This window comes from Macrobrachium nipponense, chromosome 6 (assembly GCF_015104395.2).
Source record: "Macrobrachium nipponense isolate FS-2020 chromosome 6, ASM1510439v2, whole genome shotgun sequence".
In the NCBI taxonomy this organism is placed as follows: domain Eukaryota; kingdom Metazoa; phylum Arthropoda; class Malacostraca; order Decapoda; family Palaemonidae; genus Macrobrachium; species Macrobrachium nipponense.
Genome location: NC_061108.1, coordinates 68,769,282 through 68,787,547, shown reverse-complemented (window position 1 = coordinate 68,787,547; position 18,266 = coordinate 68,769,282). Strand labels below are relative to the sequence as shown.

Genomic DNA, 18,266 nt, shown 5'->3' with positions numbered 1-18,266 from the left:
CAATCGCAGTTTACCAATCAAAATGGGCTGTCTTTAGAAGTTGGTGCAGAAAGAAGGGCATTTCCTCCACCTCAACCTCTGTGAGCCAGATAGCAGATTTCCTTCTTCACCTTAGGAAAGAAGCGAAACTAGCCGTTCCCACGATTAAAGGCTACAGAAGCGTGCTTTCTGTGGTCTTCAGGCATAGAGGACTCGACTTAGCGAATGATAGAGACATTCATGATCTCATTAGATCATTTGAGACTGTGAAAGTTCTCCAACCGAAAGTACCATCGTGGAACTTAGACGTGGTACTTAAGTTTCTCATGTCGAGTCAATTTGAACCGCTCCATTTAGCCTCGCTTAGGAATCTTACTAAGAAGACCATTTTCCTAACCGCTCTGGCGACGGCGAAGAGGGTTAGCGAAATTCAAGTCATAAGCAAGCACATTGGGTTCAAGGATCATAGCGCAGTTTGTTCCTTAAGTCCTACGTTCTTAGCAAAGAACGAGAACCCTTCCAACCTTGGCCGAGGACGTTCGAGATCAAAGGGTTGTCGGAGCTAGTGGGACCTGAAGCTGAGAGAGTCCTGTGTCCTGTCAGGGCTCTCAAGTTTTATTTGCAGAGAACCAGAGCATGCAGAGGCTCTTCGGAGAACTTGTGGTGCTCTGTGAAAAAACCAGATCTTCCGATGTCGAAGAATGCACTGGCGTTCTTCTTAAGAAGTACGGTTAAGGAAGCCCATGAAAAGTGTAGTGAAAGTGACATGGAGCTTTTGAAAGTGAAAGCCCACGAGTTGAGGGCTATTGCTACTTCGGTGGCTTTTCACAAAAATATGGCAATCAAAGATATTTTGGGCGCCACTTATTGGCGAAGCAATTCGGTGTTCGCTTCACACTACCTGCGGGAGGTGAAAGCAACATACGAAAATTGTTACTCGCTCGGACCATACATCGCTGCGGACACTGTTTTGGGGGCAGGAGGTAGCGCTCATCCTATCCTTTAATGGTTAGGGGAGTTTTTAACTTGTGTTATGGTTGCGGGGTTGACCGCCTGCGGCGGATCTCCCTTCCATTAGCTTAGTCTAAGTGGGATACTTTTGGTAGGCTATGCCAGGTGGTTTGGTTTTACTTCGTTGCCCTCATTTGTATGGTCAATGGTCTAGTCACGTCGTGGTCTCGCCCCTGTTGACAGATCATCTGGAGTGCACCAGCTTTATAGGTCTCTACCTTGCTGGCAACTCTAGTAGCACAAGCAGACTTACGCGGCAGTAACCACGAAGTCAGCTATGCTAACAGGTAAGGAACCAAGATATCAATTATCTGCATATATATGTTTCCTAAAATCTTCTATTCTGTCTACTCCCACCACCAAAGGTGGGATTCAGCTATATATATATCTGACAGGTAAGTTTCATGAACAAAATGATATTGTAATGATACAATTAAGTTTGTTCATACTTACCTGGCAGATATATATAATCAAGTACCCACCCACCTCCCCTCAGGAGACAGTGGAAATAAAAATTATGAATAGAAAATGGGAATGGTTCCTGATACCCGCCTCCCAGCGGCGGGAATGGGTACTAACCACCTGACTCCCACTGCGTGTGTCGTAAGCGTTTAAATTTCTGTCGGATTCGGAAAAATACAGCTATATATATATCTGCCAGGTAAGTATGAACAAACTTAATTGTATCATTACAATATCATATTTACTCTTTCTATCGTTCTATTAACGAAAAGAACGAAGTTAGTAGAAGGTAGTAGAGTTTCTGCTGTATGAGAATACGATACGGTCAAATCATAAACACATACCGTAGTTACTTCTTTTCTGTGCAACTCAATTACCAGTATCCTTCTACGACTTTCCTAGGAAGGATTACGCTTAAAGGAATTGTTAAGACAACACCTACTTAGCTTCTAGATTTATCGAAGTCTTGTTTCGCTTAAATATGCTTTAATAAGAACTTCCTGAAGTTCGATAATAATTTTATAAAATTCCTTTATTAAATGGAGTAGCTGGCAACTCTGGAAGAGTAAGGCCAGACGGCTAACGCGGACTGCTTTCGCTGAGAGCCTGCCTGAGACCAACCGTCACCAACGCAACGCAGTACCTTGTAGGTGTCAGTCATGAGCGGTCTGGTTATTCTCTCTCTCCTGCGGGATGGAATAACTATCCGTATCTCTCCCCTACAATCGCGGTCTTAACCTCGGATTGAGGGGATAGTTAAGCTAACATAAATAAAATATTGTATGCCTTTTGCTAAGAAGCTTTCAATAAGAGAGATAGTACAACCTTTCAATGCTGTTTACCGTAGGTAACATTATTAAAGGATTCTATCGCAGCAGAACATTATATTATATAATGCTCTCAGGCTTACGAAAGCATAGCTCATTAGAGTACCTGCTCAGAAGAAGATGGATGAGTCGGATGGGAAACATTCTCTTTGTGGCAGAACTTGTTTCCATGAATGGACTATACTACGTATATAAAGCTTTTTCCTACTAAGAACGGAATTAACATGTGAAAGGATGTCGGGTACCATAAAGGCACAGGTGTTCTGGCACATAACCTAAAAAGAATTAGAAGGAAGCGCCAACTTGGCGCAATGCGCCAGAAGCGCCAGCTTGGCGCAATGCTCCAGAAGCGCCAGCCTGGCGCAGTGAGCCAAGAGCACCATCCAAGATTTTCTCGTTTTAGCGAGTTATTAACCTAAGAGTCCAGTAGCCTCTCGGACAGCAGGCTCGGTAACGGCAAGATTCGTTCCTGATTTCGTTACCCATTTAATCACTTAGCCCAATTCCACGACTCTCTCATATCGCAAAGAGCATTGAGAATCTCTTTTTTTCGCTCCTATTCGCGTTAACAAAGAAAACCTTCTCGATCGACGATAATAACTGTTAACATGTTTAACATTTATTGGAAAGAGTTGTGAGAACCTGCAGAAAGTCTTCTTCATAGATCTCTTAGTAAGGTAGAAGACGAACAGGCTTCCTATAGACTGCTTCCTTTTCCTCGAACCAAGAGAGGTAGCAATATACGCCATCTTTATTTTTTTTTAGAAAGGGGAATAAACTTTAGTCTTTTTTCCCTAAATATAAATTATTTGCAGAATTTAAGATAAAGGGCGTCAAAGAAAGAGAAGATAATATTTTATGCCTCATTTTGGCCTTAGAGAGGTTGGATTCACAGAGGTCTCGTTCTTCTCACAGCAAGTTTTGGAAGTCTTTTTCCAAGACAGTCTGAATATTCTATCAGCATCTATTATAAATGGACCTTAACAACCTCTCCACTCTGAGTCTGTCTGCGTGCAGACTGACCAGAAGTGGACATGAATGAGAGGAATTTTCAAGGTAAATGACAATAGTCATGGACAAGATATAGAATTGCTGCAGATTGGGCTAGAGGGAATGAGGAAACTGTCCTCTTCCGATACCTCTGTGAACCACATAGCGGTTTTTTCTTCCCTTTCAGAGGGAAGAATCACCTTTATATATATCTGCTATCAAAGAATGCAGTAAAAGGCTATACTCTGTCTCTATAAAGGGATTGGAGATAGCAGAGGATTAAGATCTTCGGGATCTTATACGATACCTCAATATGACAATAGTAGGATATCATGTACTTCTAATGGGATCTTTTTTTGTGGCCACAGATTCTGTGTTCCGACAAGATGGAACTGCTTCTCATCAAACTTCTTTGAGAAATTTTTATGAGGGAATTCTTTGTTTCTCTTGGTCCTAAACGACCAAGAAGACAAGTGAATTTTTTGAGCATTGGAATCTCGCATCAGATTCTATGGAGACTAGGCAATGGGTTCTTGCCAGCATAGTATGTCTGGCAAAAGAACTAAAACCCCCTATTCCTGATTCAATGTTTTCAGATAGAGGTTTCATTGTCCAGGCAGGGTACTTACGTTTTCATCTACAGTAGAATGGTTAAAACGTTTGCCTACAGAGTCTTTGGAATGCGATGACGGCTCGAAATGCTTCCCAGAAGGTGTTCAGAGGGATACAATAAGGAGCTAGAAATCAGGAGTACTCCCAATTTCAGCTCGGAGTCTCCTTCGACTTCCAAGCTTCTTCCCTTCCTTCGGACAAGGATAGGGAAGATTCTGCAACGAGAAGCCCCTTCAACAGGTAAGAAGAGATCTCGTGAGCAAGGGAAGTACTCAAGAAGGATCCTCCTCGGAGGAAGACTCTTATCTCTCATACTGTTAGATATCCTATCGTATACTGGATGTAGCTGACTACAATCACCTCCCCTTGCCGGAGAGGCCAAAGCTCAAAGTGGAAGAATGTAGCACCAACCAGGAGCCTTATGCTAAAACAGGCGTAAAAAACGCCAGAGGCAGACAGCCCCAAGAACACTGTCATTGTCCGATGAGGAGAAAGACCGGGCCTACAACCTGACACAGATGCGCTAGATGCGAACATATAGGACAGATAAGAGTGTCTGATGTGGACATTGCCAGACATCCTCGAGACTCTACCAAGCTCGAAGCTCCAGGCAGGCACAAAGCGCCAACCTGGCGCGAGACGCCAGCCAGGCGCGAGCAGCCAGCCAGGCTCTAGGCGCGAATCTCCAGCTAAGGCGCGAGGCGTCAACCAGATGCGAGGCGCCAGTCAAGCGAAAGGTACCAGACAAGCGCTAGGCGCCAACCAAGAGCGAAGCACCAGCCAGGCGCGAGGTTCCTGCCAGGCTTCAGGCTTCAGTTGGGAGAGATCCATTTCAAGAAAGCCCTGGTCTTCTTTGAAACATGGAGATCTCCTAAGCACTTCATAAGTGACTTGATTCCTTCAAACAGCTGAGAATTAAAAGTGCAGGAAGTGCGCGCTTTTGCAAATTCTTGTTCTTTACATAACAATATGTCATATAAGACATATTAGCTGTGTTGTACAGTAGAGGCAACTCTGTGTTGACTTCTCATTACACAAAGGATGTCAAGTTAACCTACGAGAGATCCTTCTCTTTTGGTTTATACGTGTCTGCGGATACGTTACTGGGATAAGGAGCCGACGCTGATCCTTAACTTTGAGTTAAAGTTTTTTAACTTAGTGAAATTATTGGGGTTTTTGAAAGGAGTGTGGGAATAACTCTTTTCAATTTGAGCGCGAACCCTCGTGTTAGGATCAGGTGATCGGGATCGGTGTTGCGCTCCTTCATAAGGTGTATTGTCATAGAAGTGGTCCAGTACCCATTGACAAAGTCCTTTCAGGCTCTGCCGAGTAAGCGGTTCATACCCCATCGGCAGACCCACAAGAACTCTTAGCCATAGATCACATATCTCGCTAAAGTCTTGAGGTGATGCAGACTACTGGGCAACAGCCACGAAGTCTACCACCTATCAGATAGGAACCAAGGTTTATTTATACCTACAACATATGTTGTTTACCTGTCTATTCCATGTTAGCTGTCTCTTACCCTCCACCAAAGGGTGTCAATCAGCTATGTATATATCTGACAGGTAAGTTGATTGTATGAAAATGATATTGTTATAATACAATAAAGTTTCATACATACTTACCTGGCAGATATATACGATTAATGGCCCACCCAGCCTCCCCGCGGAGACAGGTGGAAGAGAAAAAATATGAATAGAAAATGGGAATGGTTCCTAATCCTGCCACCCAGGGCAGGACGGTAGATCATCTGACCTACCTGCAGCGTGTGCCGCGAAATTTGAATTTCTGTCGGGGACGACGGAGTCTTAGCTATGTATATATCTGCCAGGTAAGTATGTATGAAACTTTATTGTATTATAACAATATCATACTAATAGCAGACATGCCCATTTTCTTGTGTAGAAAGTATGAAAAAGATTCATGAAAAAAATAGAGAAAACAAAAATAAAATTTTGCCTCGTCTTTGAATCTATATTTTGTAAAATTTTTGTCAGTGTATGTAATTGCAAATTTGGAAAATTCTGTGGCCAGAGAAACTGCTCATTATTAATCTGGTAATTTGGTCTCTTTAAAAAAAAACTACATAGTAATATATGAACAAATTTTTAAGTTGCACTATTTTGAATATAAAAGTTTTGAAAGTAAATGTAAAAACATAGAAATATAAGATATAAAAAATCTGTATTGTAGAATTAAAGCCTTATTATTCCCAATCACAGAAACTATGTATATAAAAATCTTTTAAAAACAAGATAATAACCATTTTGGATAGTGAAAAATTTACTTTTTAGACATGGGGATTTAAAGTGTAGAATGCTCTAGTGGTGTATTATTCTACCAGCTGTCTCTCTAGGTGTTTTCTCATCTTTCTTATTACTTGAGAGTTCATCTTTTTGTATCGCTCCTTCATATAGTATTTAAGCATTCAGTAAAGTATTCTACATTTCTTGAGAATGTTTCAAATAGATGCTTGATCCATAAAAGTACAGTAGACCCTTGACTCACGAACACAATCCGTTCCTAGACCTTGGTTGTGTTCGAAATTGTTCGTGACTCGGAGCTAATTTCCCCATAAGGTTTAATGGGAATAATATTAATTGGTTCTCGACCCCTACGAACCAATATATATTATGTATATTTTGCCTTATTGTACACAGATAATGTGAAAGTCAGTGTAAAAAACCATAATATATCTAATAATATAATTTAAAATGGTAAACTAACACTATAAAAACGTTTGTAAAGTGAACACTTACTATGACTGGCGAGACTTCTGGCTTGACGGACAAGAGAAGAGGAGGGTGGTGGGTGGGGAGGAGGTTATTGTGCGGAAGGAGACCCTCCCCCATCCAGGTCGGGGAGATCTCGTTCCGGAGATTCAACTCTTCTAGGTTTTTTTGGTGAACTTTTAATCACAAACTTATCCAATGTCTGTTGCCTTTTCCTTCCTTGCATAACTCTTCTGAAATGGCTCATTAAATTTTCATTGAGCATATTCACGATCCTGTTCGTAACAATTTTGTCCGGATGATACAATTCAAGGAAGCACTGGACATCATTCCACTTTTCCAATGCGGCTTTTATCACATCACTGCTGACATCTGTAACTTCCTCCCCAGCCTCCTCTTCGTCAGTTGATTGCTCCCGAGCAAGTTGCTCCTGCTGCTCTTTGTGGAGTTGAACAAGTTTGTCCGCAGTCAAATCTTCTGAATATTCAGCGACCAATTCTTTAACATCTTCGTCGTTGACTTGTAGACCCATACTGTTGCCCATGGACACAATTTCTTGCACAATCTCTGCATCGAAGCCCTCAAAGTCACGGACAGTTACGCACTGGGGCCAAAGTTTCCGCCACGCAGAATTTAATGTGCGGTACGTAACTTCAGTCCATGCGTTATCAATGAGGGTTATGCAGTGAAAAACATTAAAGTGCTTCTTCCAAAATTCTTTTAAGGTTAATTTTGTCTCTTCAGTTACACGGAAGCATCTGGAGAAGAGCGCCTTCGTATATAATTTCTTAAAATTGCTAATGACTTGTTGGTCCATGGGCTGGAGAACAGAGGTCGTGTTGGGTGGAAGGAACTTGAACTGAATGAAGTCATGTTCACTGCAGTCAGTCAAGTACGAAGGGTGTGCCGGGGCATTATCCATGATCAGAAGGCACCGCAGGGGTAGCTTGTTCTCTGTTAGGTACTGACTCACGGTCGGCGCAAACACTTCATCAATCCACTCCATAATCAAGCTCCGTGTCACCCGTGCTTTTGTATTGGCCCTTCACATTACAGGCAGTCTGGCCTTATTTACGTTGTGCTGCTTAAAGGCACGCGGGTTATTTGAATGGTAGACAAGTAGCGGCTTTAGTTTCAAGTCGCCACTTGCGTTTGAGCATAACAAAAGCATAAGCCTGTCCTTCATTGGCTTGTGGCCTGGGAGCGCCTTCTCTTCTTGGGTGATAAATGTCCTGTTGGGCATCTTCTTCCAGAAGAGGCCCGTTTCATCACAATTGAAAATCTGTTGAGCGACGTATCCTTCGGCCTCCACGAACTCGGCAAACTCGGTCATGAATGCCTCAGCAGCAGCCTTGTCTGCGCTAGCAGCCTCACCATGCCTAATTACAGAGTGAATTCCAGTTCTCTTCTTGAAGTTATCAAACCACCCTTTACTAGCCTTAAAATCATCTGGCCTGGCACTAGTAGAAGGAGTTTCCTTCAGCAAACTCTGATACACTTGCCGAGCTTTCTCGCAGATGATCGGCTCGTTTACACTATCACCTGCCATCTGTTTCTCATGTACCCACTTCAAAATTATTTTTTCTGCCTCTTCGAGGGTTTGCGATCTCATTTTGGTTAGTACTGTCACTCCCTTCGCAACATTTGCTTCTTTAATGGCATCCTTGTTTTTCAAAATTGTCGAAATTGTCGACTTGGCCATCTTGTACTCACTTGCGATATCGGTCACGCGAACACCACGTTCAAACTTTTCTATAATTTCTTTCTTTATTTCAATGGTTATCTTCCTCTGCACCCTCTTCTCACCATCACTCTTCACTTTCTTACTTTCACCACCACTCTTCACTTTCTTAGGGCCCATTATGAAGAAAATCACAAGTTTTAGCGCAAAAAATGCTAAGCGAATTGACGAACGTCTTGTACACAATGAGATGAGACAAAGAGCGATGCGTGGGTGACGCCGTGCGTGGGCGGCTGGAGGATGGCTGGTACCATGGCAACTCAAACGCTCCCACGTGTGCTGGGCGATTTCGCGCATTTTTCAAATGTTTGTGTCTAAAAATTAGTTTGTGAAACAAAGTGAATTGTTATTTTCCAGAAATTTCCAGCATTTTTCAAATGTTCATGTCTCAAAATTAGTTCATGACCCAAACAGAATTTTTATTTTCCGCATTTTTTTTTGTTCGTATCTCAAAGTTAGTTCGTAAGTCAAGGGTGAAATTTTACCTATAATTTTGGTCGGGGATCGAGTTGTACGTGGGTCAATGCGTTCGTGAGTCAAGGGTCTACTGTATACTAAAACCTGCATAACACATACCTAAAGTGGTCATGCAATAAACTAACACTGGAGTTTGGGGGTGAAAATTATCTTTTTGAATTCCTTTGCCTTTTTTGTATTATCATAAATCACTTTATACTTATCATTGGTACAATACACTGACAAATAAGTATTTATTCGATGATGAACATCATGTTCAATTTCTTAGTTGCACAATAAGGACACAATAAAGATGAGACAATGTCAATAATCTGGGACTTGAAAGATGTGCATTTATTAAAAAATTTCCATTGTCTTTCTGCTTCACATTTGTCTTTACTGCCTTTCGACAGCAGTGATTTATGTCTTGTATAACTAGTTGTGGAGGTAGGATTAGCAGGAGTGAAAGAAGTCGTAGGTGGAATATCAATATTTGTAGTATTTTTCTCTTTTGCTTTTACTATTTGCATAGCTACTATGGCTTGAACCTTATTCTGAAGTTTTAAAAAGCTTTTTTTTTGTGTCTTGCTTTGTTTACAGATGCCTATGACAAACAAAGAATAAAAACTTTTTATTTCCAACAAAGCAAAGGTAATGTTTGACAAAAAGTCAATGAGACATTGAATCCTCGTGTCTCACCACCATCTGCCACCTATGGTGGTGATAAGTTACCTGATAATCTATTTACAAACTATACAAATTTTCAGTAAAAAAAAAAAATGGAGGAAACTATCTTGACAAATACTACTCATGGTTTACTATGTAATTTAAAACTGATAGTGTTGTCAGATGTTAGGAGAATTTTTCTGCATGTTTAACTCATATTCCAAAATCTTATGATTTTCCTTCTAAAAACATGGGAGGAGCCCCTTAACCCTTAGTGGACGAACATGCTCACGAGTAGCAATAACAGGTTTTAAGTGGACAACGGAGTGACTTATAGTGAGTAACAATATTACGAGCCAGCGGTTTGGGGAATCAGACGTGAAAGATGTGCCATTATTTATATAGCCCATAAATTCACTAATGACAACTTTCAGACTTGCTAAAATAAACTGGGCAACTCATGAGAGAGTTGGTTGGAATCTTGACTTCAAGGGAGGATGTAGTGCCCCGCTCTCTCACATGATGTCTTTTTATAAATTTGCTCATAAATATATTAAGGGTTTGCTGCTGATTTTTGTTCTTATCTGTTATTACAGTATGTCAGTTGTAAATGTGATTTTGCAAAGAAAAGGCAAAGAAATTGAAAAACCTGTATAAATCCAAAATAAAGTTATTGCATCTTCGTTTGTGGTAAATTTACATAAATATTTTACAACAAATATGCTCAGAATTTATTACTAATTTTATTTCTTATCTATTTTGATATTGTATGAGCCATGATTGTAATTTTACAGAATGAAATAAATTTATTTATTAGAAAAATCATGTATAACTGTAAAATTTTCAATTGTCTTGTAAAGGAGGCTCTGAAAGGGGTTTGGAGAAGTTCCAGTCGGTGGCATGCTTATTCCTGTCACAGTCTGAACAGCCAGCTCACCAGTGGCAGGTCCATCTGGGGATTTTGTCTTCTCTAGAGAAGCTGGTCCCTCATGGTTGTCTTCATCTTCAGTCTCTGCAGTGGAGACTTAAGGACTTATGGTCTCTGGTGGGGGATTCCCCTCTGCAGAGAGTTCCTCTGTCAGAGGATGTTAGGAAAGACCTTCGATGGGGGTTGGGTGACCAGAGTCTCACTGGGAGTCCCTCTACGTTCACCTCCTCCAGGCTGTCTCCTGTTTTCAGATGCTTCCATCAATGGTTGGGGTGCTCCTCTGGAAGATCTTGCCTTGGGCATTTGAAATGCAGAGAAGCTGCTTCGCATTAACATGGAGTTAAAAGCAGCTTTCCTTGGTCTGTGGGAGTTCCGGGAGAAGGTAGAGGGTTGTTCTGATGTCGGACAATACCACGGTGGTCACCTATGTGAACAAAAAGGGGGTGTCTGGTGTCTTGTCAGCTCCATTAGATGACATTTGAGTTGCATCAGTGGGCGATCAACAACTCAGTGGAGCTGTCTGCCAGGTATATTCTAGGCAAGAGGAATGTGGTGGCCAAATCCTGGGCACGGGGTGGTCTCTTCATCAGGACATGGCAGACAGGCTTTTTCATGTTTGGGGAAGGCCTATGCTAGACCTCTTCGCCACTCACTTCAACAAGAAGCTGGAGGTTTACTGTTCAGTGGTCCCAGATCCTCTTGCTCTAGCAGAGGATGCCTTACTGCATCCTTGGGACAATCTTGAGGTCTACGCCTTCCCTCCGTTTTGCCTGATCCATCAACTTCTGAACAGAGTAATGAGTTCTTAGAATCTCAGGATGACCTTGGTGGCACCTCTATGGTCTTAAGCAGAGTAGTTCCCAGACTTTCTGTCTCTTCTGTCAAAGGTTCCAAGAGAAATTCCCCCTTGGTGACAGCTCCTTTGCTAACCTCATGTGGAAAGGTTTCACCAGTCAGTAGAGTCCCTGTCTCTTCACGGCTGGAGACTATCAAGTATCTCCTCCAAGCGAGAGGGCTTTCTCAAAAGGCTGTGGGACGGACGTCTGGCTACCTCAGGAAATCTTCATCAGCAGTTTACCAAGGGAAATGGGCAGTCTACTGTGATTGGTGTTGTCAACAGGGTTTCTCTACACTGAGAGCTTCTGTTCAGTGGATACTAGATTTTTTTTTATCTTCCTTGGGGATAAGAACGATCTTTTTCTTTCAGCTATCAGAGGCTTGGTGTTGCGCTTGAAAGGCACTGATATCACTTCATCCTGTTCTCCAGGGGAATTCAAGCCTCCTGTGTGGGATCTTTCTCTAGTCCTGAGAAGTCTCACTCGAGCTCCATTTAAGCCCCTACGTCGGTCGTCAGACAGGGATCTGATTCTAAAGACAGTTTTCCTGTTGGCCTTGGCTTTTTTGAAGAGAGTTGGGAACTTCATGGCCCAAGTTATGATGTTAAACACACCAGAGGTTGGCAGTTTGTGGCTTTCAAATTTGTCCCGGAATTTGTAGCAAAGACCCAGAATTCCTCGGTGCATGATGACAGATTTGCCTCGTTTTCCATTCCCTCACTGAATGACTTTGTGGAGAATGATCCGCAAGAGCTTTTGCTTTGCCCCGTCAGAGCACTGCAATGCTGTCCGAAAAGGACTTGTCACCTAAGACCTAGGTGTCATAGACTTATTGTTAGCACAGGCCAGTCCAAAAGGGAGGTGTCTAAGAACACGATTTCATTCTTGTTACATGAGACTATTAAACAGGCTTACTCCTCTCTTGATGCTTCTGTCACTGAGTCTGTGCAGGTTAGAGCGCATGGCATCAGAGGTATAAGTTCCTCTGTGGTATCTAAGAAAAACTTGTCTGTTCATAGACTTTTGAGCGCTTGTTCTTGGCTATGTCAATCCACATTCACTTCCTTTTATCTAAAGGACATTGCCCACAGGTCTTTGGACACTTTTTCCTTGGGTTTGGTGGTGGCTGTCCTTGTTGTGTAACTCACCCAGTGCCCTTGACAGGGCAGTTTTGTATCTTACCTAGGATGATTGCGTGGAAGAGAGAATGAGTGAGTTGGTTTGCCTCTTTCTTTCTCTTTTTTTCCTTTCTTCCTATGGGCGGGTCGAAGAACAGACACATCATGTGCTGGAACTGGTCTGATACAGATGAGTAAAGTGGTCATACTGTTGGTGGGTTTTGTATTTTGACTGCTATAGACAAAACTGCTCTTCAGTAGCAAGGGCTCCTCTCTCTAGCTAGGGGAGTGAGGAGTGGTGACAAACCTCTGTGGCTTACATGGCTTGTTTCTTGAACAGGCAGGGTTTTCTTTTGTTCCTGGAATGCAATGAATCTGGGCACATATCAGTGTGTTTCAACCCGGACAGCTGAGTTTTTAGATATCTGATTGTCTATTTTCTCGAAGGCTTGGGCCCCCTTCTTTAGAACTCGTTCTTCTAGGAAGGTTGGTCAGGTGGGTTAACTCCCAGCTGGTTTAGGATGCTTGTACCTCCTTCCAAATATAAACCTATCCTGTTGTTAAGACCGAGTGTTTGTTCCATGTATGAACAAATGACAAATTTTTAATCAATTTGTATTTTTCATAGCTAACAAACTGGAGATCTTGACATTTACTGCCCCTGTAGCCACCCCTCTCTTTTCCTGGGTTGGGAGAAAGACTAACACGTCATGAGGGCCTATGCCTGGTCGGTGACCAGCTTCCACCTCATATATACATGAGTTGCCAGATGCCACAGATGCCTTGCTTTACAATCTTTGATTGTTTTTAACTGGTTTCCAGCTGGAATAAAAATATTATCCTATTGTAAAGACCTCAGGTTTTTTAGTTATGAAAAATACAAATTGATGACAAATTTCTCATTTTTCAACTTCTCGTAGCAGGTAGGGAAAACTTTAGAATTTTTTTTTTCTTACACTATGTGCATTTGTATATCCTCCTCTTTCCATTTATGTGTTTTTTGCTTAAATTAGCAGACCTCAAAGCTTTGCTGGCCTAGGGTGCTGCATATTGATTTAATACCCCGGCTCCCAAAGGTTAAGAACGTAGTCACATATAGGTAATATTTGTAGAGTTTAGACTTTCCAAGAACCCTAGCCTGTTTCTGATTGTATTAGTTTATGAGAAGTATGGTACTGCATTGCTAACATTCATTTGTGGGGTTTTGGATTTTAGTAGATTAGTAATTGATTTTGATTGAGCTTCAGAATGTGGTAGCCCTGAATTCAAGCCCAGATCATGGTTTTAATATTTCATTGTCATAATGTGACCTTACAGTCCCTATGAGCTAGGGAATGAGAGTTTTTGGGAAGCTCCTAGGTCTACCTGCTGAGCCAGCAGCCACAGCCTACATCTTCCTGGTCCAGCTTGTGTGGTGGAGAGGCTTGGATGCTGATCATGAGCATATATGTTCAGTCTCAGGACATTAGGAACCAGTGCAGTGCCCTGTCCCTTGCTCTTGCGATTCATAAGTAACCTTTAAATCTTGGAACCTATCCCTTATGAATGTAAACGGACAATCAATTTTTTACATGTGTTCAGCACATTGGATTAGAAACTTCAATTTTTAATCTAAACATTCCTGTTTATTTAAAGAATTTAGATTCCATTGATATAATATGTGGATTATGAATTACAGATTCCTAGATATATTCAGTGGTTTAAGCCCTGTCAGGTGTACTGCACTACTTGCAGTGCTACAATAATTGTTTGTATTGCTCTCCCTCTTTTTGGTACTTAGGCAAGTTCATGGGCTTAGTATTTCCACACAAGTAAAAAATGACTCGTTGGTCAGTGTAGAGATTTACCCTCTTCAACCATCTTGTATGCTAGCTGCGATGCTGTCACAGGTGGAAAGGTTTTTAAAGGAAGTAGTATCCACTGAGAGTGAAGTAAGACAATTGTGAGGCAATGGTTTACACCTATGAAATTTCAGAAATTTAAAATTTTCACAATCTTGATGTATTTCACAGTATATGTATTAAGTATCTTAAGAATTGAATTGAAATTAGAGTCAAAGATTTTACTTTGTATTGTATTTGTATAATTTCAGAATTCAGCAAGCTGAAGCAGAATACAAGAAAGCATTCACAGATGAATTAGAAGCCTTTAAAGACAGAGTAAAAAAACGAGCAGAACAGAAACTTGAGGATTTAATGAAGGAGGCTGAAGAAGAGGAGCGCCAAGCCCGTCTTGGGCCAGGTGGACTTGATCCTCTTGAAGTGTTAGAGGCACTCCCTGAGGTTAGTTCTTTTAACTAATTATGGCAAGTTACTATCAAGATGTGATGATAGTTCCTTAACATCTTTCTGCTGTTTTATTTTATTTCCAAATTCATTTCTGAGTCTCATTGCACACCTTATGCATGCACTGGACCTTGAATTTGACGTGTTAAATAAAATTATCAGAAATAACCAAACAAAATACGGTTGATTATCTGTAGAGCACTGCATCATAGGTGAGATTAAGTTAGAAGGCATTAGATTTAGTCAAGAATGCATCCACCTTGGACTATCCTTTATGTGAGAAGTTGTACCCAGTTTTTTTTATGTTAGAAAACTAATGTAAATACTCCTGAACATCCTAGACAACACATAATAGCTAATTAGAGTGGCAAAAGGCTCTACTAGGCAGTGGACACTGATGGTCGCAAATCTCTTCCATGGGCATAAGATTTGGTACCATTTCACATAATATAACAAATAAATTCCCATTATCAAACTCTGCTGTTTTTGTTTAGCACTAAATATTCAAAATTTGCCATACCAAATTTTTTTTCTCTGGATGTGGTTTTGACACCCTTCAGAATTATTGTTATGAAAATACTTTTGTATAACAAATTAAGTTAATTTACTGCAAAGTACATGAACCTGGTGTAAATGTTGGATCCATGACCATATGGATATAAGGGAAACAAGGATGCCAATAAAGCAGTCAACTGCAGCCACTCTGACCAGATCAGAGGTAATCATTGTGGTCATAATTAACATTTCCTATGGGACAGACTTTATGGAAATTAAAGCCAATAAAACTTTTATTGAATTATGGTATTCTTTGAACCAAAAATAACTTTACACTAAAGTAATTTTATCCTGTCCTCAAATTGGCTAGTCATTTGACACCTGCATACTTATACTCACATGACCCAATCCCTGTGTGTAGAGAATGCCGGTCAACACTGAATGGATGTACATATTGTCTGTGAATGTCCAAGCTTCAACCAACAACTGAATTGATTTATGAGATCTTGTCAGAATACTATCAGATATTGGGATAGTGGAGACTAATGGGTGTATTTCTGCCATAAACTCATGTTTTATGTATGTGTAACTTACCAAGTAATTATTTCTGGGCTCAGCCCATGTCGCTACGTGAAATGTCCCTTTACCACACATTTCTAAGGTAAATTAATGCTAACATACCAGAGAAAAGCTAAAATGGAAATGCCATTCTGGCTCGCTCACCTTATATAAAAAGGTGTCGGTATGGTTTCTGGGGCGAGTGAAACCACTACCACGGGTCTCTTACCATTTAGATTCATCCCTCTTCGAAATCCCTCTACCAGAGAGGGGCCGATCCAAGGCCCACTCCCAGCTACAACTACTACTAGCGCCTCTGACGGTACCACCAGCGCCTCTAACGGCATCCTTGGAGTTAGCACCATTCAGACCGCACATGTTTTTTCTTGCTCTGTGTTTTGTGCTCGTTTTTTGGATTATCTTACACCATGGAACGTCAAGCTATTGCTGCATCCAAGTTAAGTACTGCTAGAAGTGTTTCATGTCATTTTAGCCGGGCAAGGGCCCGTTTAACTTTTTTATTTCGGTTTTTAAGACGGCGTCCCGGACGGCTTTGTTATCGATCGCTCCCACGTGTTTCATTGTTTCGTGCTACTTTCGGTCTCCTATACTGATGGTGCTCGAATATTTTAGCAGTACATGTTTATTACTATGGTTGTGCATTATTGACGTGTCATTACTTTTATTTATGCATTTTTCTTAACATGGGGGTTTCCTTGAGTTCTCACGAGCTCGTAGCCTACATCACTCCTTTTGGCTCTTGAGTTCATGCATGCATGTTCCTTTGTGTTTAGGTCTATGATAGGCTCCATTAGGACATACGTCCTACTTTTGGTCCGGAGCCACCCTGGCCACCGCCCTACGTTCCTACGTATCAGCATAGGCCAGCTGCTTTGAGTTGCTAGTTGCCCTTCCTTCTTGGTTGGCTCGACCCAGCTTCTCCAGGACTATTCTTTCTCTTATCCTCGTTTTTCTTCCTTTCCCCCATGTTTTTGCTAGGATGTTATTGTATTCATGCCTTTCGAGACGGTTCGAGATGGCCTAGGCCACCTCAGATCGCCTGGTCTGTCTCACCGCGTGGTTCACTCCACAACCGTGGCTAGGCCAGGCGATCACCTTGAGCCACCCAGCGTCAGTCCCTCACGCTTCCTCCCCCCCTCCAGGGGGGAGATTCGCTCATTCACGTTGTCCCTGGCAACCGATCCGAGTTCCCTCCCTTCTTCCCCCCCCCTCCACAAGGGGGATATGGGAGTTAGTAGGGGGACACGCGACGCTGGCTCGGCTCGTACCGCTCTCATCATACAGTATTGGGGGGGGTTCCCTGCTCGACCGAGCCTCCGTTGGCCACCAGGCTCAGCTGCGCTCGGATCTCCTCGGTTCTCGAGCCGAGCTCTCTCTCACCCCCAGTCACCACCCTTTCCGCTCCGGCGGATAGGGGCTCTGGCACCGCTAGGCCCTAGGGTTAGTGACTGTAGAGAAGCTCCGCCATCCGTTTTTACCTTTTGCATGTTTACGTTTATTATTTACATCCTTTATGTTAGCCTAAGTTGGCGGAGACCCCGCTCACCACCTGGGTTCACCACCTACTTATTCTAATGCTATTTTACGGCGGAGTCATCCTCCCCGCCATTAATTGCTGGTCCCCCCCCTGCTCCTCACCCACCGTCCTTGTACTCCTCGCTCCGGCGTATAGATTAGGTACTTCTGTCTCTGTGATATTTTCGTCCTCCGGCAACACCGGGGACACACTGATTCTAGTTTTACCAACTCTATCGGACACTCACCACGTTACACGGCAGAAGAGCAGGTAGGGACCAAGCCTTAAAATTCTCTATTAACTCCGGTGCACCCCGGTGTTTTGATATATCACTTCATGAACTTAGTCCAACAAGTCAGTGTTGATACTCATATGTATCATTTTGCTTACAGGCTACCCACTGCCAGGAGTCGGGCTGCAACGCCGTCCTCCAGGACCCCTGTGGGCACGAGGTCTGCCGGACCCACGCTACATGCGCCATCCGCTTTGGTGATCTGGCAGTCTGGCACCACGAGAGCTGCACCATCTGCTATGACCTGGTGGACCAGGTCTCCTCCGGAGTAAGTACATCTCCGGATACTAAACCTTGTCACATATAATTTATTGGCCTATATTATTTTTTGGTGATATATAATTTACTGTACGTAATTTAAGTTAATCTTAAGTAGTCTTACGTATTAATTCTGACCCTCTCTTTCAGGGTGCTCAAGCGGTCAGGGACGCCGCCCAAACCACTCTGAAGGCCTGGGTCGGCGGGTTTGGTCGGAACGTGACGAAGGGGCAGCCTTACATCTTGGACAAGAAGATGGCTGCTCTCATCTTCCCCGGAGGTAAACCGACCTCCTACGTCGACCCGGACGCGGCGGCCCCTTACATCGCCACCATTCAAGAGCAGGTGGCGTTAGCTGCGGAGGAACTTGGTAACCAAGAAGTCCTGGAAGAAGTAGCAGTTCTCAACCTGGACCTCGAGCCCATGACGGTAGACGCCGCAGGTAGGAGTGTGAGTGAGGCAGGTTTGGTAGGGGCTCAA

At 42.5% G+C, this 18,266-nt stretch overlaps 1 protein-coding gene across 1 annotated transcript in view; it reads left to right on the top strand.

Annotated features, from left to right (window-relative positions):
- LOC135216678 (hsp90 co-chaperone Cdc37-like) overlaps positions 1–18,266 on the top strand; it is a 377,671-nt gene that overhangs the window by 281,561 nt on the left and 77,844 nt on the right. Inside the window, exon 6 of the mRNA XM_064252075.1 lies at positions 14,454–14,643. Within this exon, the coding sequence (XP_064108145.1) occupies positions 14,454–14,643 (190 nt within the window). The remainder of the gene's footprint in view (positions 1–14,453; positions 14,644–18,266) is intronic.